The 25,470-nt window shown below is 55.9% G+C and overlaps 1 protein-coding gene across 1 annotated transcript; it reads left to right on the top strand.

Moving 5' to 3' along the window:
• Nucleotides 1–379: 379 nt before the first annotated feature.
• Nucleotides 380–25,423, top strand: TECR (trans-2,3-enoyl-CoA reductase). The gene is made up of 13 exons (XM_021705606.1): nt 380–509; nt 22,300–22,350; nt 23,061–23,112; nt 23,435–23,479; nt 23,572–23,675; nt 23,753–23,868; nt 23,956–24,061; nt 24,174–24,246; nt 24,342–24,385; nt 24,460–24,517; nt 24,611–24,699; nt 25,041–25,086; nt 25,171–25,423. Exons 1-13 carry the CDS (start codon nt 495–497, stop codon nt 25,296–25,298), a joined length of 927 nt encoding a protein of 308 aa, XP_021561281.1. The 5' UTR covers nt 380–494; the 3' UTR covers nt 25,299–25,423.
• The last annotated feature ends 47 nt before the right edge of the window (nt 25,424–25,470 follow it).

Genomic DNA, 25,470 nt, shown 5'->3' with positions numbered 1-25,470 from the left:
GCTGCCCACCTGGGAATTCACACAGTCGCGCCTCCCGCCATGCGGATGCTGCCCTCCCTGTCACTCAACTTTTTGCTCCCGCCCCCAGCTGTAAGGTAACCGTCGCTTCCCTTGGTTTCCACAGCGACGCCACCAAGGGGCGGGGAAGGGGCGCGCGGCTCCGAGGCCTCATTTTGATTGGTGGGTGGCCAAGCACTTTTCTGCGAGTCCCGTCTGGCCTGCGCTCCTCCCCCTCGGTGTGTTCCGCAAGCTGATTGGTCAGCCTCATGGCGAGAGCGGCTAGTCCTTGCTCAAGACCAGCCTCGCGGGGCGGGGTCGGAGGTGTGCGCCCCGCGCGCTGATTGGCTGTAGGGGCGCGCGCGGCAGGGAGGGGCGGGGCCGAAGCGGAAGCGAGGTTAGTCTCGCGCGGCCATCGCCAGCGCGTGAGGAGTTCTGTTCCTGGTCGCGCGCCCGTAGACAGCGGCAGGAGCGCAGTAGGGGCCGTTTGAGGGAACATGAAGCATTATGAGGTAAGGAACGAGAAAACCCGCACTGAGCTGCCGCCGCAGACTCGTTCGTTTTTCTTCGCGGGACCACGGGACCCACCTTTCTGCTCCTGTGCCCCAAAGGGCGGCCGGGACGCGCAGGCGCAGTGGGCGCGCGTTGTGCCCCGCGGCCACTCGTAAATTGCAATGCGCATGTGCAAAGAGTATTTATAATTCTGCAACCCAGGCTGTTTTGGGGTTGCCTTTTCTTGGGGTCTCTGCAGGGTCTGGGAAGCTGGCAGGTTCCTTGTAGCTCCCCCAGCGGGCTGGGACAGACTTCGCAGGGGAAGAACAAAGATACGGGACGCTTGCTCCCGATTCGTGGGTGTCTTGTACAAGCTTGCACCATGCCGACTCCTCAGGTTTAGGAAGGGGATTTGCAATCAGCCTTCTTGCGCATGGCCTTTGGACCCCTTTCCTCGACCGGGTTCCCCGAGAAGCTTAGGCGGTGAGGGAGGTGCAGTTCCAGGGCTGGCTCCCGCCGAGTAGCAAAGCTGATCTTGCTCTTTGATAATCTAAGAGATCATCTCAGTCAATTCCTCCGTGTCACCAGAGAGAAATCTCACGGGCACAGCCATTCGAAGCCCAGGTCTTCTGACTCCTAACTTGGGCTTCTTTTCCCGTTAAAACGACGTCTTCTGATGCGCCTAGCGAAAAGCTGATAATATAATATTAATAATTATTTGATCATTACTGACTTTTAAGTAACATTAAGTAATAAACTAATTTATTATTTAAACGCATAATAATAATTTAGCATGTGATTATTCTTGTGCTGTGAGATTCTGTTACTTTATTTTGTTGTCCGCATAGGCCTCTGAGATCGGAGGCTATTATTCCCATTTTTATAGATGAAGAGAGAGTCTCAGAGATGTCAGATGACTTGCCCAAAGGCCTCCAGATGATAAATGCAGAACAGAGAGAGGAACTCAGGACTCCACAGCCTTAGTTGCCAGCTCCTAGGCCATGCTGGTCCCCAAATGAAAACTAGCAGATAGAGAGATCTTTTTTTCTCTCCTCAATTTAAGAAACTGGCAAAATACACATAACATAAAATTTACCATCTAAGCATTGTAAGTGTTAAGTGTCCAGTTCAGTGGCATTAAGTACATTCACTTTGTGCAACCATCACCACCATCCACCTCCAGAACTCTTTCCTTTTGATTTTGCAAAACTGAAACTTTGTACCAATTAAACAGTAACTCCCTGTTCCCCATTCTGCTCAGCCTCTTGCAATGCCATACTGCTTTCTTTTTCTTTCTCTTTTTTTGAGTAGGTTCCACACTCAGCGTGGAGCCCAATGCAGGGCTTGAACTCATGACCCTGAGATCAAGACCTGAGCTGAGATCAGGAGTTGGAACCTTAACCGACTGAGCCACCCAGGCGTTCACACCAAACTGCTTTCTATCGCTATGAAGTTGACCACATTAGGTACCTCACATATAAGTGAAAGAGATTCCTTGTTTTTGTTTACAAGTTGAATACCACTACCTGTGTTTGTCTCTTTTATAATTATTATTTTTGGTAATTTACCCAGAATCTTTGAAAGCTTTACCCCAGAAGTCCTCACTCATTTTTGACATAGTACCAGGGGTGAGGAGATAGGATCCAATCTCTGATGCCCCATTCAACTCTATGATTATAGAATAAAGTTCTTTTTTTTTTTTTTTAAAGATTTTATTTATTTATTTATTTAATAGAGAGAGACAGCGAGAGAGGGAACACAAGCAGGGGGAGTGGGAGAGGGAGAAGCAGGCTTCCCGCAGAGCAGGGAGCCTGATGTGGGGCTCGATCCCAGGACCCCGGGATCATGACCTGAGCCAAGGGCAGTCGCTTAAACAACTGAGCCACCCAGGCACCCCTATAGAATAAAGTTCTAATCTAGTTTTCCCTCTCAAACCCTGTTACAATCCTGGGGAAAAAAGCCACAGTTCAAAAGATGCAGGATGGAAGATCCTTGTGGCATCTTGCAAAATGTAGTTTTAGCTATCTTACTTAGCAGTCAGGTAAAGTAGGCCTCTGAGGACCCTTGACATGAGCACTTTTCTTCCAGAAGCTGGGTACAGCGTGAGGCCCATGGTTTGGACTGGAGAACATGTTCTATCTTACTGAAGTCTTTTCCCTCCCAGAAGGAAGGGGGAGCTTCAAACCCACTGTTCAAAGTGACCTGGGAGGGGCACCTGGGTGATTCATTCGGTTGGGTGTCTGACTCTTGGTTTTGGCTCGGGTCATGATCTTGGGGTCTTGGGATAGGCCCCCCGCATCTGGCTCCGTGCTCAGCGTGGAGTCTGCTTGTCCCTCTCCCTTTGCTCCCCTCCGCCCATGAGCATGCACGCGTGCTCCCTCATCTCTCTCATAAATAAATGAATAAATGTATAGAATCTTAAAAAAAAAAAGAAAATGTATTAAACAAACAAAAACCCCAAAGTGACCTTGAAGGAAAAAAATTAGGTATTTTGCTGTGTCGTCTATTATTCTTTGCTAACATTTGCCAAGTACTGTCTGAGGTGATAGCTACAGTTTCTGTGTGAGAGGAGCCCTTGTCTTGCGGCCCAGTTTCACAGCAAGCAGATTAATTTTACTTCAAGTGTTTGTTGCAGATCTATAAAAATAGCAGGGATGATTTCACTCACATTTAACAAAGTTTGAGTAAAGGTTTCAATGATCTACATCAAAGAATATATTTCGGGGTTCCTGGGTGGCTCAGTCATTAAGCGTCTGCCTTCGGCTCAGGTCATGATCCCGGGGTCCTGGGATCGAGCCCCGCATCGGGCTCCCTGCTCTGCGGGAAGCCTGCTTCTCCCTCTCCCACTCCCCCTGCTTGTGTTCCCTCTCTCGCTGTCTCTCTCTATTAAATAAATAAATAAAATCCTTAAAAAAAAAAAAAAAAGACTATATTTCTATTCAGGACTAAGTCCATCTTTCCACCCCAAGTGACCCCCTGTCCACTGAGGGGATGGCCTTCCTCAAAAGACCTTTGTGGCTCCGAGAGAGACCTTGAGATTATGAAGTGCAGTTTACAAAGCGTAGAAGTGATGCTCAGAAAAGTGTGAATTGCGCCGAGTGTCATGCAGTGAGTTAATGAGGGCTGATGTCGATGTTATGGCAGGTAGGGTTCCAGCTGGAGGGGGGATTTGTTGCTGTTTCAATAACCGTTTACTGTCACTGCCAATTTCCCCTCTTTGATCCAGCAGGAAAAAGTATCCCTTCAGGCCTGAGATGAAGCAGATAGAACAGGTCACCCTTGGGCCCTGGCTGAAGTTGTCTCCTTGGAAGGCCAGAGCAGACCTTGGGATTGTCTTGGGCTCAGAGCAGGGTTGATAAGGGAACTGCTTATCCTGCTTATCCCAGGCTACAGGATATATATTTTTTGTTGCTGTTTTTGCCATTGCAGATGAGAGTCAAAGTAATGATTCCAGTGGTAGCTGGAAAAGCAGCTGCTGCATCTTGTAAATAAGCCTGTTAATTCCCCGGGAAGATCAGTGCCTCTCAGTCTCTTTGAGCCCAGATCACTGCCCACTTCCTTTAGCTGGGTACCTGGAGATGAGGAAGCCTCATCCTCTCGGGGTCCCTGCTGCCCTCATTTAGGATCTTCCACCCCCACAAAAAGGGTAGTTCTATTGGTGCTTATTTTGCAGATATCCTAGACCAACATAGTACTTGTCTGAGGCCAGTTTTGCTTCAGCTTCCTCCACAGGAATAAGTATGTGGAAACTCTGGAAGTAGAGTTCTGGTCTAGGGGCAATTGTTTAGAGCCAGAAAACTGGGCAGGAAGGCAAAAATTAAGGAGAAGGGAGACCGACCTGTCATTGTGTCATAGGTGTGTGGGCTTTGGACAGGCTTGGGGTGGAATCCTAGCTCTGCCACTTAGTAAATAATTGTGTGACCAGGACAGCTTGAGCCTTTCTGTGGCTGCTCTTTGGGGGCAAGTGAACCTGTTTAGTTGGGAAAGCAAAGGCCAGTATTAAAGAACATTACGAAATTGCTGGAAATATATCATGAAAGGATATGCATAAAAGCGGAGGTGCTACATATAGCTCTGGTTCATTTATTTTTACTGTTGTGCACAATTCCAGTATATGAAAGAAAATCTAGTTTGATTACCCAGTCCTTTAATAAATCTCCAGACATCCTGTTGAGTGGAAAAAAGCGGGTTGCAAAAGATTCTATACATTTAAAAAAGTACCAAATGAGATTTATGTGTACTGCTCATGGATATGTATATAATAAAAGGATAAATTGCAGTTAGAGGTCAGAAATGTGTGGGAATTGCACAGGGGAACCATTGCTTGGGGAAAGAGGGAGTGGAGAGACAGGGGGTGGGGAGGGCCTCAGCTATGTCTGTTTTATTGAAAAAAAAAGGGAATCTAATGTAAATATCTGTTAAATCTGGGAGGTGGGATCTTGGGTGTCTGCTATTTTTTTGTACTTTTTTTCTTGTGAATTCTTGTGTCCTTTTGGAATAGGTGAGGTGTAATTAGGGTTTTTCTGACTATTGAGCCTCTGTTTCTTTTTTTTTTTTTTTTAAAGATTTTTATTTATTTATTCATGAGAGACAGAGAGAGAGAGGCAGAGGGAGAAGCAGGCTCCCAAGGAGCAGAGAGCCCGATGCGGGACTCGATCCTAGGACCCTAGGATCATGACCTGAGCCGAAGGCAGACGCTCAGCCATCTGAGCCACCCAGGCGCCCGAGCCTCTGTTTCAATATGTGGGTCTCTTTGAACTTTTGTACTTTAAATTTGGTGCCTGTTTGCAGAAAGGTGTTGTGTTCTGACACTGGCACCACTTGGTCTCTTCACTCTCACACCCCTCTGCGTGTTGCAGCGAAAGAACAGGCCTTCCAAAAATGCCTTTGGGATTGATTTTGCATTTGCAGATAGGCTGGGATGCTGGTTGTGATCCCCTCTTGGGCTGGATAATCCTGCTGGATTAATAGCAGGAACAGGTTCACATTTATTGTGTCCATCCAAAAACCTGAGAGGTGGGTACTCTTTGTCCCCCCATTTGTGGATAAGGGACCCGAGGCTCAGAAAAGTAGAACTTGCCCAAGATCACGTCGTGGTAGAGATGGGATCCAGACCCACGTCTGTCTGATTCCTCATCCATAGACGAGGAATCAGGTGGGCACAAGTGTTATTTCTACTTTACACATAAAGAAACTGAGGCTAAGAGAAACAAATTAAGTTGCAGAAGGTCACAGAGTCAGGAAGCAGCGTAGCTGGGCTTCAACCTGGGTTTGCCTGTTTTGTTTCTGTCCCTGCTGATGCTTCCAGAGGCTGCTGGTGGCAGGGCTGGGCTGTTCCATTGTTCTAAGAACAGAACATCCCTGGAGGGAGGATTGGAGGGGCTCTGTGGGTCAGTGTGGACTGCTGGCAGAGGGTCTCCCTTGGCCCTAAAATTGGATGGACTTGCCCCCCGGAATTCTGGAGGTGAGAGCCTGACTGGGACTGGCAAGCCAGGAAAGCCGGTGGGGTTTAAAGACCTTTCTTGTGTTGGTGTGCCTCAGGCCAAGAGCCTGGGGTTGGGAGGGGTGGGAAGGGCGGGGCTTAGGTAGGGAGGTGGGGCTGAGGTGGGGAGGTGAGTGGGAGGATCTGAGTGGTGGAAGAGGTGGGCGTGGGTGAGCTCGGGGGTGGGACTCCCCTGAGCCACGCAGAGCCTCTTGAATAGCTGGTTCCTGAGGGGAGGTAAGCGGAGAGTTGACAGCCCTGAGTGGGGACCGTGCTAGGAATCCCTGCACTTTCACTGGCAGGTTTGGCCAGAGACCTTGGGCTGGTTGGTTGAGTTCAGCCTCCGTCTTAACACCTTGCAGACGTTGCCAGTGGCAGCTGAGGATGTTTTAATACCCGGGGCAGCCAGAGCATCATCATCATCATCAAGCCACTACTAATGTAATACTTATTCTTAGTGCTCTTTATCTGTTAACTCATTTTATCCTCATAATAAGTCTATGGGTAGGGACTATTCTTATCTATGTTTGACAGATGGGGAAACTGGGCCACAAAAAAGTGAAGTGATACGCCCTTGGTCCCACAGTGAGTGGCAGAGCCAGGGTTCTGCTAGACCAAAGTGGGCCTCACACTGTGGGCCCAGGTGCTTGTGCACTCAGGGAAGAATGAAGTATGTGGTCGTGAAGGACATGATCTTTGGTGGCCACCGTGTCTGCCCTTGGACAGGCATTTTACCTGCTTGAGCTTCAGTGTTTTCACCTAAGAAGCCAGAATAAGGACACCTGTCTCGGAGGGCCACTGGGGGCTGTAAAGTGCCCAGCACACTTGGTGGCCCGCAGTCAAGATACAGAGCATTAGGTGGTTAAGGACAAATCACTGGACAGATGTTCGGTCAGTCAAGTTATCTGAGATGCTTTCTGCACGTGACCGCTTTTGAATGACTTCAAACTTGCCTGTGAACAAGGCCATGAGGCTTGATTCATTGAACATGCTGCTGGGGATGGGTTCATGCTAAATAATATGCCCAGAAGATGGAGGAAGAAGCCCGTGATCAGTCTTGGTACACTGTCACACACATGGGAAGTCACATTTTGGGATGATCTACTCTTTCTCTATGGGAAGATCCCTGGCGAAATGCAAGCACAGTCAGAACCCACTTTTTGCCTTATTGTGACAAAGAGCCATCCCAAGAAGTGAGTGCTTCAGGTGGGCCTGGTCATCTGATGTCAGTCGTACCCTACTCACTCGAGGCGGGCAGCTTCTCTTCTTGCCCCTCCCGGCCATGTACCCCACCCCGCAGCAGCCAGAGGGTCTTCTCCCATGTAAGTGGGAAGATCTTAGCCCTTGTGGCTCAAAACCATCCCTTAGAGACTTGTCGTCCTCTGTCCCCTGCTGTCCTCATTCATCACGACACTTCTGGTTTTCATCTCAAACACCTGCAGCCACATTCCTGCCCTGAGCACATGCCAGTTCCTCAGCCAGAAATGCTCTTCCTCTGTTTTTGCCTGGTCCCTTCTTACTATTGAGAGCTCAGCTTCAAAGTCATGCAAAGAGGCCTTCCTGGACCATCCTACCTGGAGTATGACCCCTGCCCCCTCCCCCCAGCACCCCGTTCCTCTCCTTCTGGCCCGTCTCTGGCTGTGGTTACGCTTTCATTTGGGGACTTAACGGTCAGACTGTGAGCTCTGTGAGGGCAGGGACTCCTTGTGTCTCATTCCTGCAGCTTCCCCAGCATCTGGCCAGTGCCTCCTTGTTGAACGAATGATTGGATGAATGAGTGCATCTTCTCCCTGTGGTCAGGCTCCCGGAGAGCAGAAGGGTGAGTGTGGGGCCGCTGCTGGGACCTGGCTGAGGACTGCGTCTCATGTGTTGGGCTGAGCCAGTCCTTAGTGATCCTGATCGAGGGAAGCTGGTTTCTTGGTGGCCTGCTGGCCACGAGCCCCAGGTCCAGCCCAGCCATGGTCAGCCTGTTCTGCATCATCCTGCTCCTCCTCACACTTGGTCCCGCGGCAGGCTGCCAGCACTGCACCTGCCAGTGGCCTGCCCCGGCCGCATAGGATACTGGCAGCCTGTCCTGGTCCGAGCGTTCTCCTGTTTGGGGTTCCACTTTTCTGTTTCCGTCTGTCATTTACTCATTAGTTCATTTGTTCCAATGTATTTCTCTGTACCTGTCCTGCACTAGGAATACTGGGCTGAACTAACCACAGCCTCTGCCCTCAAGATGTTTTCATCTAAGCTGAGGCCTGAAGGAGAAGGTTTTTAGGGAAGGGATATGGGGCAGCAGGTGCCGAGGCCTGGAGGTCAGACTTTGTGGGTGTCCCATGTTGAGTGCTGAGGCCAATTGGGCAGAGACCTGTGGACTTTAATCCTGAGAACTGTGGACTTTATGAACTCCCTTTTCTGTTGATTTTGCCTGAGTTAAAGTTTTCGGAGGGCGGTTTATTTTTAAGTCCTTGAGGGGCCCTTGTGTTAGGTGTTTGTTACATAAATGCACAGAGTAGTTGTTCCTTATTACTGACTAGTGGGTGGTGGATGGTGTTTGGGGCTCCCCACTCCCCTGCGCCTTCCAGTCCTGTGGTTAGTTAGAGATGGGCCACGAGCCTTTCCCAGCCCTCTGAGGGATAAAGGGCCTCTCAGTAGGTCACGGTGACTGGCAGGCTGGCACGGCCCTGTCCCTGCTCGAACCAGGCTCTTATGTAAGCAGTGTCCCCAGGCCATTCATTGGGCCCTGTAGACTGCAGGGCCTGTGTCATTGTCTGGGTCTTTCCGAACTCTGTCTTATCTTTTTAAAGGGACCAGGGAGCACTGGCTGGGGCCATGCCTGTTTTGTGGCGGGGCCCATGGGAACGGTGCCTGTCCTCGGGGTGAGGGCGTATAGGCCGAGTTTGGGGGAGGGCGGTTTAGCACTGGCACTGGAGTGTCATGGAGCGTCAGGAAGCCCGTCAGAGCTTGAGGGGCTCACAGAGCTGGAGCCTCCGCTCTTCTTGTGGGGAGCAGCTATTTCCCAGGACTCCTTAGGAGTCTGACTCCGGTGGGGGTGGGGTGGGTTTGGGGGAACATATCTCTTGGTGGGGAGTGAGGGTGGTATCAGAATTCTTGGGGAGATATGTGTAGTCTGAGACAGTATGTCGTTGAATATTATTCACTGCAGAGACTAAAGTCTAACAAAATCTCCTGGCTGGGGATGGGGATCCACCCACCATCTACTCCAGGACAGGGCTGCATTGAGCCACGCCACCCCTGTCCTAAATACCAGTGTTTCAGGAGAGGTGGCTTTGCCCTTCCCATCTGGGAATCCCGTCATTCAGGGCTCAGCTTGAATGTCACCTCCTCTGAGAGGTTCCCCTTGACCCATCCAGGCCACACTCACCACCCTGGCGCCTCTCCTGTTTTAGTTCTCTGCACATAGCACTTAGCACTTACTGACAGTTTGTGTATGTGAGACCCGTGCTGTCTGTAAGCCCGGGCCCCTGGCGGGGGCTTCAGTGCATACCTTGGAACAAGTGGTGATGTGCATGTCTTTTAGAGCCCCTGGCCTACAGAGCAAGGCACAGGGCAGGCTCAGGCAGTTAGCCACATCGCTGATGCACTCCCGCCCACCCCCATCCCCACAGGCATTGCAGTCCAATGATGAGGAAGGACCCTTGCATGCTTGGGTGCAGGGCTGCTCCTCGGGACTGGCAGATCTGGCTCTGAGCATGTGTGGCTAGCTTCACTGTGTCAGCGTGGGCTCCTGTCCTTGGGTCATGAAGCTGGTCACTGCTCATCTTTTGGCACTTTGGAGTTTGGCCCCCTTTCCCCCCACTTTTGGCCCAGAGTTACCTGAACTCTGAGTTTTCATGTAAGGATAAGGTGGGGATCCCATGGGTAGTGCTAAGCCATGGATCAGGAGACCCAAAGAATGTTTCCTGCCAGGCCCTTCCAGGCAGTCTGAGGAGTGGGCCTAGGGGCTGCACTCTCTGCCACGTTCTGGCTCGCCTGGGGTGTCAGTGGATGGCGCATGGAGGTGCAGTCATTGCCAGTCTCCCTGGCTGGGCCCTGGAACATGCACCCTGGAGAGAGAAGGCATGGGGAAGGACGTGCATACAGAACTCCTGGGTACATTCTCCCTTGCTTCATTTCACTCTCCACCAGAGTGGTGAGTGGAGCCAACAGAGGCCTGTGGGGCTCAGGGTGCTGCTCACAGGTAATGCTGCAGGTGGGAAGACAGCCAAGAGCATCTTCCTGGACCCCTCTCTTAACTGCGAGAGCCAAGCTTTTCCTCTTAATTCACCATTCCCTTTATTTTATTTATTTTTTTTTTTTTTAAAGATTTTATTTATTTATTTGAGAGACAGAATGAGAGACAGAGAGCACGAGAGGGAAGAGGGTCAGAGGGAGAAGCAGACCCCCCGCTGAGCAGGGAGCCCGATGTGGGACTCGACCCCGGAACTCCAGGATCATGACCTGAGCCGAAGGCAGTCGCTTAACCAACTGAGCCACCCAGGCGCCCTCACCATTCCCTTTAAAGACGCAGGTAGGCCTGCGTCTAGAAACGCTGCACTTCTTTCCTGAAATCCTCTTAACTTGTTACTGCTCTCCCCCCTCCATCCCAGGATACACAGTTTTCCCCCTTGGTGTTCTCATGTTCCTTAAGTTGGACTGCATCTTATATATATACATCTCATATTTACATAGGTAGTCCATTCCTCCTCCCCCCCGCCACCATTGGCGAGTTGGTTTAAATCAGTGGTGTCTCAGGATCCAGGAATTAGAGTGTCTTTTTCCCCACTTGGCACCTCTGTGCCCTAGTCCAGGCTCCACTGAGATCTCTGGCCTGGGTTGTTTCTGAGACTCACTGCTGTGTCTGCTTCCACACTTGCCTTGGCAGCGGGAGGGATCTTTCTCAAAACCAGAGCAGGTTGCGGCCCTCCAGCAACTTCCTGAAGTGCTTGTCTCTCCAGCCTTCTCCTCAGCTGCTCACCCTCAAGTCCATTCTGCTCCAGCCTCTGCGTGTTCCATAGCCCTGCCAAACTCTGTGCTGCCGTAGGGCCTTTGCACTTCCCACAGGGAGCCTCTTGCTGGTCCTCCCTTTGGCTTCATTCTGGCTGTGGCTCAAATTACACTTCCTTGGAGAGGCTTTCCCTGACCACCTCCTGCGGCGCTCTGGGCCCCCTGCCCTGCTTTCTTTTCTTCACAGCACCTGGTATATCCTGACCTCGGGTTAGGTGATAGATGATTTGCCCCTGTTCCCCTGAGCAGGTCCAGTCGGGGAGCATGGCCTCTCAGCTGTGCCCACCATTCTGTCCCAGCACCTGGAACGCTGCCCAGCACACTGCTGTCACACATAGATCTTTCCATTCATCAAGCCCAGCACCTAGCACGGGCCCAGCACATCGAGGGGCTCAGTAAGCGTTTCTGGAGAGAATGAATGGGAACTTCTCAGCTAGCAGAAAAGGCTTGTGGAGCTTCCAGAGACACCGCCCCTGCCCCCAACCTCTGCCTTATGTGCTTTCTCAGAGCTGGAGTGCTCTGTGGGGCTGTTAATGGGCATTTCCGACTTAATATCCAAACCTGAGCCCCAGATTTCCCCTCAAACCTGCATTCCCCACTCCAGTTAATGGCACTTCCAGCCTTCCGACCACTCCACTCCTAGGCTGTTTGACTGTGCTTGTTCTCTCATCCCTGGCATCCCAAAGTCCGCAAATCCTATAGCTCAGCCATCAGAGGACTTCTGGAATGCAGCCACTTCTCATCAGCCCACCCCCTGCCATCCTCAGGCCCAGGCCCGGGGTCGGCAAGCTTTATCTGTGAAGGGTCAGATGGTAAATATTTTGGACTTTGCAGGCCATACAGCCCTGTGACATCTTCTCAACTCAACCATTGTGAGAAAAGCAGCCGTAGACGATACATTAAGCAACGAGTGTGGCCATGTTCGATACAACTTTGTGGATACTAAAATTTGAGTTTCATGTAATTTCCACGTCATGAAATAGGCTTCTTCTGATTTGTCCAACCATTTAAAAATGTGAAGACCCCTTAGCTTGTACAAAAACTAGTGGTGGATCAGAGAATTGGCCTGTGAGCCATAGTTTGCTGACCCCTTGGTGTAAGGCATCTTTTATTTTGACAGAATTCTTATTGGGCTCCCTGCTTCCACTCTATTCCCCTGTAGTCCAGAAGGATTCTTTAAGTCAGGTTGAATCCCTGTTCTGCCCAGAGCCCTCCAGGGTTCCCACCTCACTTGGAATAGAAGCCAAAGTCTTAACATGGCCTCTGAGACCGTGCACAACCTGTCACCTCTCCCCAGGCCCCTTCATGCTCACTCCCTCCAGCCACACAGGCCTCTGCACTGTTGCTTGAACATACCAAGAATGCCGTACCTCAGGGCCTTTGCACAGGCCCTTTCTCTGCCTGGATGCTCTCCTCAGATTTCTCAGTAGCTCTTTCCTCCACTGCATTCAGGGCTTGTCTCAACATTTCCTCAGGAGGCCTTTCTTGACCACTTGCTATAAAACCACACACTCCCCCGTCCCCTTCCACTGCCTGTACCCTTTTCCCGCTCTGCTTTCCCTGTGGCACATGGCATCTTCTGTTATGTGTAACTTTATTTGATTGTCCTCCCACCCCCCGCTAAAATGTCACCTGCATATAGGCAGGGATTTCAGTCTCTTTCCACGACTGAATCCCCAGAGCCTTTAACAGTGCCTGGCATGTAGTGGGTGTTCAGTCAATATTTATGCAGTGAATGAATGAGCCTCAGTTTCCCCAAAAGGGGATTAATAGTAAAAGAGATAATTTGTGTTGAGAATGTGTCTGGCACATGGTGAGCGTGCGGCAGGCATTAACTGTTGGCTGTATGTATAAGGCTAGCCATGGGGATCCCAGAGTGGGCTATTCTGGAAGAGCTTCTGGGTTGGACTAACCTGCCTGCCACACTGGGCCGGAAGTGCTGGACGCAGGTGGGGGGTCAGCCTGGATGAACTCCTCCTGCTGCTCCCATCAACCTGTGTTTGCAGGGCTCAGTGTTTCCTGCCTCTTCCAGCTTCTTGGCCTGAGATGCAGAGACCAGACATGGTTACCAACCTCGACCTGGCCCGGCGGTGCGGGGGGTGCAGACCTGGGCCATCCCCTGAGTGTCTGGGGCCAGGGACAGTCAGTTCTAAGGAGCAAAAACAGATGGGGTCCTGCCCCTGGAGCTTGTAGCCAGGTGTTGTTGGGCTGGCGACTTGTGCTCCTGAGCCTCATCCTCCCTGTCTTTGAAATGGGTTAACAGTGCCAGTCTAACAGGGTCAGTGTGAGCTGGTGGTGACTGGGTGCTCGGTGTTCACAGCCCCCAGGGGGCAGGGCAAGGAAGGGGTGGGGAGCCACTACAGGAAATGGCTGAGGTCCCATTGGGAGGGCCTGGGCCGGCTGAGTCCCTCAGGGGAATGATGTTGGGCTTCTTCCAGAGGGCAGGGCCCATTTGAGGAAGGCAGCCTTGCTTAAGGCTGTCCCCATCTCTCACCTGGGAGCTTTTGAAGCTGTGGGCACCGGCTCCCCCGTCAGAGACCCTGGGCCCCCTCCTAGGTTGCCCAGGCCAGGGCTCCTCAGCTGAGTCGCATGAGCAGGCAGGGTTCTGGACCACCGGGCAGAACTTCTGCCACATGTGCCACGAGAATCATCTCTGTTATGTCTTCTTTCTTACATTCCCACTGACCAGATGGAGAAGCTAAGGCTCAGGAAGGGAAGGCTGGCCTGACCCCGGCCTCAGCAGCACTAGTCTTGCTCAGTGTTGGGAACTGCTCCCGCCGGGGCACTGCTTTTCCACCTGTGGTGGCCTCAGCCCACGACAGGAAAACGTGCAGGAAGTGTTAAGATAGCTGCTGAGTCTGCATGGGCCCCTCTGTGTGGTGTCAGGAGGTGACAGGCCTTTCACCCTTGGTACCCTGAGTGTGCTGGGGCCACGGGAGGCTGAGGCCTGGGGAGGAGCAGGCTCAGCCCTTGGGCTCCCCTGCAGGGCACTCCTTGTGGAGGTGATGTATTCTGCAGAGTCTGGACCTTCCAAGACTAGTATGCTGGAGTTGGAGTGTTAGCAGGGAGGGGCGTACCTTCCAGATAATCAGATCCAGGGGCCCCTCCCTCCTTTTTTCCCTGTTAACATTTAACCCTGCTCTTCTGAGTGGCGGTGGTATTGCATCATGGTGGTGAGGGGGTGGGGGGGCTTTGGGCCCAAGCAGGCAGGTTAGCACTGGCCCTGGCACTTCCTGGCTATGTGCCTTGGGTGAGGGCTCCCTCGTTTCTGAGCTGCCTATCTGGGGTCACAGTCCTTAGCTTACAGACCCAGGTGAGGCTAGGTGGGTTATGCAGGTGAAGGTCTTAGCACAGTCCTTGGCACAAGGTGGGCACCTGATAGATATTACTCGCAGAAGCACTTGCAAATGGCACAGACCCCAGCAGCTCTGCTCTCAGAGGGACAGCGCTCCGCGAGGCTGGGAGATGTGGCCTGTGCCCGCTCAGGGAGGTGCGTGGGCTGTGGGTGCGAGTGAGCAGCTGGCCAACAGTCCTGAGATCCAGAGTCCCTGCCATGTTGGTTCAGTGTCCCCTTCAGGTGCGCCTTTGTGTGTTTGCAGTGACCAACCTGGGCTCACACAAGCACCCAGAGAATGTTCTCCAGGATGCTGCTGGGCTGCATGGGGCTCCGCCAGCTTCTCTTGGCCCCCATCCCAGAGCCTAGGGACGTTGGCATTCAGACACTGACTCCTCTTGTCTGGCCAGTGGGGGTGGGAGGTGGAAACTGGCTGGTTGAGGGCCTGGGAGTGGGTGGTCAGTGTCTCCTGGCCTTTCCCAGCCTTGGTGATGTTCTTTCCCCACTGTGGCACATCGGGGAGGCTGGGGCAACTGCCCCGGGCATCTCAGGAAATGGGGTCATGAGCTGAGGCCACTGGGGAAGGAGGTATTTCTGGCGGAGCAGGTGCGGCCGGTGCTGGCTTCTTGGCAGCTGAGCCCAAGGTCTTCTCAGCCACCCTGGCATGAGCAGTGTGACTTTGATATTTCTGGAAAGTGGAAGGGAAGAGGAGCTGCAAGTGCTGAGTCGCCGAGTCCAGGCAAATGTGCCCAAGCCTCTGCATCTGTGAAGTGGATGAGCCGGTTGGGTGCTTTGCTGCTCAAGGCCAGGCCTCCACCCTCTGGGTGCCGCAGCCCTTGGACCCTGAGTGGGGGCCTGTGGAGGCCACGAGTGCCTGGGCCAGTCAGCTAAAGGACCTGTCAGGGCCTTAGTGTCTTTGCCTAGAGTTCTAGGTTGCACTGAGCAGGGCTCGCACCCACAGCGGGCCTCTTGTGCCCCAGGCCCAGGAGAAGATGTTACCCACCAGGGCGCACGCTCCCTCACAGCCCTGGCCGCCCCACACAACGTGACCCAGTTGTAGGGCCCTTTCCTGGCAGGCAGACCTCTGTGGTATGCTGCCTCGCACCATCTCTGCAGGGGCCTCTGCAGAGGGTGCGCTGGCTGGGAGTGCGGCCCCAGAGGCCTGTGTGTGGTGGGGGCTGGCCTTTCTTGAATACACAGGAGTGTGCACTGGGCTCAGGTGTTTACTGCGGCGTGACCTGGGTGTGCCCTCACCCTTTGGAACTCGGCTTCCTCATCTGAGGATGGAGCTAACAGCCCTGCTCCCTCGGCTGCTGTGCAGTTGGAAGGGGAGGATGAGGAGAGGGGTCTAGGAGGCTGCCGCAGCTCCAGGCCTGCTGTTCTCAATGCATACTCATTGGGCAGGGCCCATCTTAGGGTGCACAAAAGTTCCAGGTGTGTAAGTGGGAGCTGATGAGGGCGATCTGGAAGCCAAGCTGACCCTCAGGCCTGTGCCTGCCCCTTGTCCCAAGGGGCCCTGGGGTGTGCACTCTGCCCTGAGGCCACTGAGTCTTGTTCACAGATGGGAGGGGCCTGGCTGTGTTGGTAAAGATGGGGACACTGAGGCTTGAGAGGGGCTCGAGCTCCTGGCCTGGAGGCCTTGCAGGCACTGTTACCTGGGCCCTGGGTGCTCCTGTAGGAGCAGCACTTACAACCTGGGCTTAGGTGGTGCCAGTCCTCCCGCTGCCCCTCCCTTCTGGGGCTCAGGTCAGAAACTTCAGACCCCCCCCCGCCCACTTTTCACTCCTCCATGGACACCTCCCTGTTCCTGTCCCCACTATTGCCTCTGCCCTGGTCTCCCAATTCCCCAGGGGTGCCTGCGAGCACCCGGTCCCCTCCCTCCTCTACTCACAAACCCTCCCAGGTCCCCACCTCACTCAGGGTAAAACCCAGAGCCCTCCCTGTGGCCCACAAGGCCCTGCATGACCTGCGCCATGCCTTCATGACTTCGTGTCCTACTCTCCCTTGTCACTCTGTTCAGGCCACTTGGGCCTTCCTGCTCCTCAGCCGTGCTTAAGCACAGTCCAGCCACAGGGGCTTTGTACTTGGCGTTCCCTATGCCTGGTGTGCATGCTCTGTTCCCTCACGTCGCACTGGCCTTTGCTCAGCTGCCCTTTTTTCAGGGAAGCCTTCCCTGACCACTCTGTGGAAAATGGTCTCCCCCCCGCCCCGGCCCCGGCTCCCCGCCTCCTCTTCCGTTTTTCTCCACAACTGTTGGTGACAAAACATGTCACTGTTGTCTGTCCCCCCTCCCCCACAGCACACGCAGGCTGGGGTGCCATCCTGTGAAGGCAGGGGCTTGGTTTTGTTCACTGCAGTGCCAGAGATGTGGGAGGAAGGGAGGCAGGAATGGATGGAGGAAGAAATGAATGGATGTGGGGCAGTGGCTCCCGAGGCCTCTTGGCTGGTAGGTGGCAGAGCCCGATTAGTGCTCACTCTCTAGGTCCCATCCTGGTCCCATCCTGCCCTGGAGTTGCCTGCTTGGCAGTTGACAAGGCTGTCTTCCTGCAGGTGGGAGTGGAGTCCATGGCCACAAGGGGGCGATGGAGAGCAGGGCTGCCGGCACAGCCCAGCTGGGAACTGTAGTGGGGACAGCGCTGCAGCCCTGCCCCTCTCACCCACACGTGTCTTGCCGTTGTTAGGGTTCGGGCGCAATGTCATCAGCTGGATGGAGCATCATCACCCCACCCCTCTGACCTTGGAGTCCTCTGGTTGGGCCCCTTCATGGCCGTGGTCAGGATCTGGGGAGAAAGGGCCTGGCACCCTGTGTATCTGCCGTACTATTTTGCAGGTATTGGTCGAGTAGTATTTATTCTTTACAGGATCACTTTTAGGCTGGGCATGTTCATGTACTTTTTTTTTGGTTGTTATTATCTCTGTAAATCTTACAGTAGTCCTGTGAGATGGCAGGTGGGGGCAGCCCATTTTATAGATGAGAAAATGGAGGCTCAGAGAGGTTGAGTAACTTGTCCAAGGCCACACAGCCAGGAAATAGGTGAGTCTTTTTGACCTCAGAGCCTGGGGAATGTGCACGTGGCCAAGAAGGCCCTTGAGCTTTCCTTGTGAGGAGGCCACTGGGCCTGTGGTAGTGCCTCTGAGGGCCCAGGCCTTGTAGAGCCTGTCACCATGGAGCCCCTTCTGTGTTGGGATTGCAGGTGAGGAAAGACAGCAGGCTTCCCCAGGAGCTGGAGGTGGCTTGGTCATTGACCCTTTCCCTTGGTGAGCAGTGGCCCAGAGCCTGGGAGGAGGGTCCAGCTGTCAGAATACTGGGTCCGCCAGGGTCACTGGAGCCAGGTGGGCATGTCTGTGGGACTTACAGAGGCTTCTCTGGAGCTAGGTCCCGGCTCAGGATAGGGAGAGCTCCAGGCAGCAGCTTCCACCCTGCCGCTCTGGGGTTTGGCAAGGTGGGCACGGCCCCCTGGCGTGTGGTGAAGGAGGAGCAGGGAAGGGCCTTGGCTCAGAGGGTAGTGGGGAGGGAGTTTTAGGTCCTGGTGTGTGTGACCTTGGGCAAGCCCAGTTGCCTCATGTAGGTGTTTACTGAGTCCAGCTCCTGAGGGCAAGGACTGTTCTGTTCTCAATCATTTCCCAGCACCCAGAACAGCCCAGCAAGGAGCTGGTATGTGGGAGTTGCTATTTTGAGTCAGGAAGGGCCTCACTTGAGAATTTGTCTGAAGGCCTAAGGACGTGGGGGAAGGAGCCCTGCAGGGTCTGGGGGTGAGCGGTCCAGGCAGTGGGAACAGCATGTGCAAAGGCCCTGAGCCTCTCCTGTAGTTGCATAACTGCTCTGCTTTTCCACTGCTCTGTGTTTCTCATCTGCTAGCTGGGGTTCATCCCCGGAGCCTTGCTCTGGGCACCGGCACTGGCTCAGAACGGTGCTCAGAAAACGTCACCCTCGTTTCTACCAGTGCTATGTTGATCTGCAACATCTTTTATTTCCATGAAGACAGGGAAGGCCATGGCGCTGCTGCTCAGCAGTGGCTCTGGGTGCTCCCCTCCAGGCTGGGGAAGGTTGCAGCCTGGTCCCCACCCCTCTTAAGCGTGGGCTGCGGCACCACCCTTTGTCCTGCCCCCTCCTCCCACCCCCCATGCCCTGACCTCATGGCATGCCACGAGTTGCTGTTGGCTGGACCCTGGAATCTCAGGCGCCCGGGTGAGAATTTGTCCCAGGCTAGTGGAGCTGTCATCGCAGAGCCACTCTCGGGTCCCAGGCCAGCGCGTCTGCCCTGTCCTTGTCCTCTGTGTCCACTGTGCCCGAGGCTGCGGTGCCACACCCCCTGCTTGTGGTCAGTGCTGGGACCTCAGGCTCAGGCTCAGGTGACCCTCCTCACCCATCCATCGAATATAACACTCCTCCCAGCCCTTCCCCTGCCTCCAGCTCCCTTAGGAGGGCTGACCTCTCCTCCTTTCCCCTGCCTTTCTTCTCCCAGGGATGAGGTCTGGGCCTGCTGCCTACCCTTGTGTGCCTAGGAACCCTGCCTGAGGGCTGTGCTCGGCAGCTGCCTGCACCCCTGACCTGGTCTAGGCCTGCCGTGGGTCCCCATCCCAGGCTGGCATCAGGCTTAGCAGGCCTCTGTGTGTGTGTGTGTGTGTGTGTGTGTGTGTGTGTGTGTGAGAGAGAGAGAGAGAGAGAGAGAAGGAGGGAGGGAGAAGCACAGGGGTGCGGGAGGCATGCTCAGCACAGAGCAGGGGGTGGGGTGGCAGTGCTGTGGGGAGGGGTGCGGTGCATGGGTAAGCTCTGGGACTGGAGCCTGGGAAGCACAGGACCAGGTCCCCTATGTTTAGGCCCTCCATGTAAAGGGGTGGATGGGTGTGAGGAACTCTTGCTGCTCCCTGCCCTGGGACCTGTTTTTTGGTGGGTAATTGGGGCCTGCATGTTAGCCCCCCTAAAAATAATTGATTGAGGTGAAATTCACATAAAATTAACCATTTAAAAATGAATAGTTTAGCAGCATCAAATACATTCATACTGTCGTCTGTCCCCCTGCAGCCACCACCTCGATTTAGTTCCAGAATATTTCCATCATCCCTAAAAGATACCAGGTTCCCGTTAGGCAGTGTTCCTCACTCCCCCCCTTCCCAGCCCGTGGCAACACAGTTATCTGTCTCCTTGCATCTGCCGATTCTGGACGTTTTACGTAAATATATGACTCTGTGTCTGCCTTCTTTTCCTTAGCATAACTTTTTTTTTTCCTTCTTGCCACTTAGCATAACTTTTATTTCACTTTTTATTTTGAAATAATTATAGACGTACGGGGAATTGCAGAAATAGTACAGAGAGGTCCTGGGTCCCACATCCCCCTCACACCTCAGGGCCTTTCAGACCTCTTTCCGGGTGAAGGCTGCTGGGTCCTGGGATTTGGGGGCAGGAAAGTGGCCCTGAACTGAGGCAACCCCCACCCCAGTGGGTTGGGCCCCTGGGTGCCGCCGCAAGGGCCAGGCTTACCTCTGGGAGGGCGCAGGCTCTTGTCCTCCGGCCTGGGACCGGCTCAGGCGCGTCTGTGGCTGCGGCTGCTGGGAGTGTGCCCCCTCCCCCCCCGGCCACCCCTCCCACCACCCAGCTTCCTCTCCCGGCAGCCAGTCGGGGCCCCCGACTCTCCCCGGGACCCTGGTCTGGTGCCCAGGTTGGGGGAGAGGGGTAGGATTTCAGCCCTCCCCCAGCAGCTGGCCAGGAGGGAGAGGGGCTGGTTGTATTTTAAGCTATTGAGTGGTTCAGCAGGAACTCAGAGGCCTCCTCTCCCAGGAGGCTCGGTGCTGTCTTCCTGCCCCACACGGGCTCCAAAGGCATGTGGGCACTGCCCCCGCCGGGACCCAGGAACTATTAATATACTGTAGCCATGGGGCAGGCCGTATGCCTGCCCACGGCTCTGCTATTCTAGCCCTTTCTGGCACATTCTGCATGTGCCCCTTCCCTCTCCCACAAGTCCCCTCAGTGGGGCCTGGCACTCGGGGCAGTAGGACTGGTTTCCTTTTTCTGGCCCTTCTGTTTGGCTTTGTTATCTGTGTGGCTCAGAGGGGCTTCGTAATGTGTCCCCCAAGGCCACACAGCTGGGCAGAGCCTGCAGTCGGCAGCACAGACACTCCGTCCCGTGCAGCATCAGTAGGTGGCATAGGCCAGGGCTGGGTGTTGGGCCCTCTCCTGTCCATGGTGTGGGGCGGGCATAGTGTACATGGGCCAACAGGCTCACATGCTGCCTGCCACCAGGGGGGCCGGGATCTGCACCCAGGCCGGTGCCCTTCCCACCGGGTCTCCTCATGCCCAGCCTCATGGCCCCAGGTTTTGGGGCAGTGTCAGGCACCATGCTGATTCTTCACTCGCATTGTCTCATGACCCTTATAGCCCCTGGAGCTACACGCCTACCTACCTGCCCCCCAGCTGAGGCTCAGAGAGAAGTGAGGGGCTGGTCACCCAGGGACTGAATGGCAGGGCCAGACTCAGTCCCGTCTGCTGCCCACTGCGCTCCTGTCACTGGGGGATGTGTGAGGGGAGCCCTTTCCTTCTGGGGGTGCTGGCTGCGGTGGGCCCCTCTGCCTGGGCTGTGGGTAGGTGGCTGTACCCTGAGAGAGCCCTGGCTGGGGCCCTGCCCTGGGTTTCTGGTCCTTCTCCTTTCCCCATGCTGCCTCTGACCGAGGCTCTACCAGGGCTGGGAAGGATTCTCAGCACCTGCTGGCCAGTGGCTGACTTGAGGTCAGACCCAGCCCTGCCTGCCATGGACCCATGTCTAAGAGCATCTGGGCCAAGCCCCCCAGGGGATCACTTGGGCCTTTTGGGATCAGCTGGCCACTGCTGGGCCTCCCTCCAGCTCCAGCAGTTCCTGTGTTCCCTGCTCCTCCTGGTGCCTTCTCAGACCTGCTTGGGATGGGTGGGCCAGATCCCCCTGAGGGCTCTCTCCCCCCCCCAGCTCTGCCCCCACTGCTCTGCTACTGTCTGGCCACTGTCCAGGGGCTCAAGCAGAGCAGTGGGGTGGGGGTGGCCAGGCTGTGTGCTCTGGGCTTTGTGGGGGTCAGGGCCTAGGCAAGGGTGCTATGTTGGGCTGATGCCGTGGGAAGACTGCCCCAAAGGTGGCCTTGAACAAGGCCTGGGTGGACCTAGTGAGAAATGAGTGGAGAGGGAGGTCAGGGAGGCAGGGGCTGAGGGCTCATCAGTCCAGGCTGGGGATGCTAGCTGGAAACTTCTTGGTTTCCTGACCCTTTCCACACTTAGAGAGAGGCTCTCTGCACCAATAACTCCGGAATCTGTCACCTCCCTGGGAACATAAATGCACAAGGAAAATAATCCGCAGCGTCTCTTACAGCTCAGAAGGGGAAATGGATGATCTATCTCTCAGATTCTCAAAATAGCTGGGATTTCTCCAAGCCCAGTGAACTCTGCGGGCCAGAGCTGGGTGCCGGGGCTTGGGCTGCCCGCGGGCCTCTCACCCTCCGCCCGTGGCTGACCCCACCCTACACTGGGCCAGGGTGCCTCCATGCCTGCCTCAGGGGGTCTTCCTGCCCCCTGGGCTGTTTGGGGGCTGTGTCCACTCGAAAGTCTCACTTTCAGGAGGACCCAGCCCCCGGGGGTTGCCCCCAGGAGGTGTGTGGCACGGCTCCTGGGGGGCTCAGTCTGGGGCAGTTTTATATTTAGCTGGGCCATGGCTGCGGGGCACTCGGGTTACATCTGCACAGAAGGCAGCCGTGCCAGGGCAGGCACGGGCTCCTTTCCAGCACCGCGGCAGAATTTGATCACGCCGGCCCGGCCCAGAGCTGCTTCGCGTGGGGAGGACCGCGGTGGGGGCTGACGGCCGGCAGCTGGGGCCGCTGGCTGCAGCGGGCAGAACAGGGCAGCATGGACTTGAACATGAGCATGGTGGCCCGGGAGGCCAGCCAGGGCCTCGGCCCCGGCCCCAGCCTCGGCCTCAATGGCCTTCCCGGGATCGCACCTGCCAAAGCGACCAAAAAACCTAAAAAGGCTGTTCTCTTCTTCGAGGTGGAGATTCTGGATGCGAAGACGCGGGAGAAGCTCTGCTTCCTGGACAAGGTAGGAGCCTGGCACCAGCTGTACTGGGCCAAGGGCATGGGGCCCGGGTCCCTGTTCCTTCCTGGGGCTTCTGGTTCAGAGGAGATGGGAGCTGTCCAGCTGGACCCTTTGTGTCCCTCCATCCTGTGTCCTGACTCCCCACCTACCCCTCAGCGTACGAGGGATACTTTCCCCAGGCCTGTCGCTGCCAGCTTGGGGTGGAGTGGGCACCGATGGCCCTTGGGTGTGGCCAGGAGCTGGCCCCCTGGTGGGAGGAGGCGAAGCAGCCTCTGTGGACCCTGCAGGGCTTTGGGGCCTGGGAAGAAGGTGGGAGTCTGAGACCTGCCCCCTGCCAAGGCCCGGCATGGGGGAAGGGGCTCCTGTCCCAGGGAGTTCTGGCCCCAAGAGGGCCGTCACTGTGAGGGGAGCTGCGGGTGGGGTGAGGAGGAGAGGCAGAGAAGTAGGCCCAGCTTCCTGTGCTCAAACCGTCTCCCAGCAGGCCAGGGGTGTCCTGGCTGCCTTTGGTAAGACCGGGCCCTCAGGCCTACGGCTCTCCCCACTCTGGCAGGGCCCTTGCTGCTCCTTTCGGCCATGTACGCGGGGAGCCTGAACTCCAGCCTTCCCCCTCCCGTAGCAGCTGCCCAGTCCCCCAGTCCATCCCCCCTTACCAGGAGGGGTCCTAATCATGCCCCACCCTGCCCTGACTTCTTTGCGGCTTGTGCTTCCCCCAGGTGGAGCCCCATGCCACCATTGCCGAGATCAAGAACCTCTTCACCAAGACCCGTAAGTCCAGGGCCCATTCGCGCTGCTGTCCGTGACCCCTCTGGGCAGGGGCCTCTGGGTGGGACGTGGTCCTGCACTTCTCTCTCCGCAGGTCCTGCAGAGGTGCCCCCAGTGTGGCCCAGGCTTCTCTTGGCTTGCCTGGGGCAGGTGTCCCTGCGTGGCCATTGGTAGGAACGCCCTTGCTGGGCTTTCGGAAGGACAACATCCTGCCTCTGCCTGGGCTGTTCCTGGCTCTGTCCTGGAGGCACGGGCCTCAGAGGCCTCGCCTCATCCCGGGGGGCTCTGTTGTGCTGTGTGCTGTGACACCCTGTTCTCCCCACAGATCCACAGTGGTACCCTGCCCGCCAGTCCCTTCGCCTGGACCCCAGTGAGTACAGCTGTCTGCTTGGCCACCCTTAGGCTCCTGGGTGGCGGTGGGCAAAGGTCTGGGCAGCCCTGAGCCCCGGCCTGTCTCTGCAGAGGGCAAGTCCCTGAAGGATGAGGATGTTCTGCAGAAGCTGCCCGTGGGCACCACGGCCACATTCTACTTCCGGGACCTGGGGGCCCAGATCAGCTGGGTGACGGTGAGTCCCAGCCCTATCCGTGGCCTCCTTTTCCATCAGCCACATTGGGGTGACTCACCTGTTCCCTGTACCCCTAGGTCTTCCTGACTGAGTACGCAGGGCCCCTCTTCATCTACCTGCTCTTCTACTTCCGGGTGCCCTTCATCTATGGCCACAAATACGACTTCACGTCCAGCCGGCACACGGTGGTGCAGTGAGTGGGGCCAGGTGGAAGGGGGCGGTGCGGGGAGGGGGGAAGGCCTGCTGGGCCCGCCCCAGCTGAGCTGGCTCCCCCTCCCAGCCTCGCCTGCATCTGCCACTCATTCCATTACGTCAAGCGTCTGCTGGAGACGCTCTTCGTGCACCGCTTCTCCCACGGCACCATGCCCTTGCGCAACATCTTCAAGGTGAGCGCCTGGGTTCTCCCAGCCCCACGCACCGGGATTGTCCTGTTCCCTGTGCATCCCCAGTCCCACCCTCTGCGGGGCCAGGCCTCATCCGAGCCCTGCTTGCTTTCAGAACTGCACCTACTACTGGGGCTTCGCCGCGTGGATGGCCTATTACATCAACCACCCTCTCTATACGCCCCCCAGTAAGTGGCCTTGGACCTGCCCCGCCCCACCCTGTGAGCCTCCCACCCCACCGGGCTCTCCCCTCATAGGCCTCCCCTCTCTGCTTCCTCTTCAGCCTACGGAGCTCAGCAGGTTAAACTGGCGCTCGCCATCTTCGTGGTAAACAGGCTGGGAGGAGGGGAATAGGGCGGGGAGCTGGGGGGGACTCTGGGCTGACCCTGCTGCTCTGACAGATCTGCCAGCTTGGCAACTTCTCCATCCACATGGCCCTGCGGGACCTGCGGCCAGCTGGTGAGTGGCCTGCCCCAGGCAAGGGGTGGTGGTGGGCAGGCTGGGCAGACTGGGCGAGGGGGTCTCACTTGTCCCTCCTGGCCTACCTGCCAGGGTCCAAGACCAGGAAGATCCCATACCCCACCAAGAACCCCTTCACCTGGCTCTTCCTGCTGGTGTCCTGCCCCAACTATACCTACGAGGTGAGGGTCTGCTCTGCTCCCTCCTCTCCCTGCAGGGGCTGGGGTCCCACATGCCAGCCCCTACTAGGGGTGCCTGGCTCAGCAGTGGGAGTATTTGGAGATGGAAGGGCTGGCCTTACTGGGGGTTGGGAGGTGGGTAAGGCCAGGCTTGCAGCTCGAGGGGGCTGGGGGGCAGCCACATCATGCACCCCTGTTCACTCAAGGCCTCTCTGGCATTGGAGTTTGGTTCCCACCCCCTCGCTCTGAAAGGGTTGGGGGGCGAGTTGGTCCTTGGGGGTGGCAAGGCCTCTGGAGAACAGCAGGCACTGCCCACCCTCACCCCCGACCGTTCTTCCCCACAGGTGGGGTCCTGGATTGGCTTTGCCATCATGACACAGTGTCTCCCAGGTGAGCCCGCTGTCCCTCCCTCTGTGGGTCCCAGCCCACCTGGGCTGTGCAGCTTCTCCCTGACACCCCTGCTCTGCCCCACAGTGGCCCTCTTCTCCCTGGTGGGCTTCACTCAGATGACCATCTGGGCCAAGGGCAAGCACCGCAGCTACCTGAAGGAGTTCCGAGACTACCCCCCACTGCGCATGCCCATCATCCCCTTCCTGCTCTGAGCTGCTGCCCACTTCCCAGGGTCTGCCAAGCCAGGCTCTCATCCCTCTGCCCCAGCGTCATTCTGGGGGAGGAGCGGGGACTACCACTCTCCAGCTCTTGGAATAAAACCTGCTTGTCCCTGCCAGACTCGGACTCAGGCTTTCTTTGGGGGGCTGGAGGGGAGGTTTGGGG

This window comes from Neomonachus schauinslandi, chromosome 1 (assembly GCF_002201575.2).
Source record: "Neomonachus schauinslandi chromosome 1, ASM220157v2, whole genome shotgun sequence".
In the NCBI taxonomy this organism is placed as follows: Eukaryota; Metazoa; Chordata; class Mammalia; order Carnivora; family Phocidae; genus Neomonachus; species Neomonachus schauinslandi.
Note: the sequence above shows the minus strand (reverse complement) of the source record. Positions and strands in the feature narration are given on the sequence as shown.

What these genes read in the sequence shown, in the direction of transcription:
- TECR (XM_021705606.1), top strand. An exon ending in CCCAGATCAGCTGGGTGACG is followed by an intron (nt 23,676 to 23,752) that starts GTGAGTCCCAGC and finishes CTGTACCCCTAG; the next exon opens with GTCTTCCTGACTGAGTACGC. An exon ending in CCCTCTCTATACGCCCCCCA is followed by an intron (nt 24,247 to 24,341) that starts GTAAGTGGCCTT and finishes CTTCCTCTTCAG; the next exon opens with CCTACGGAGCTCAGCAGGTT.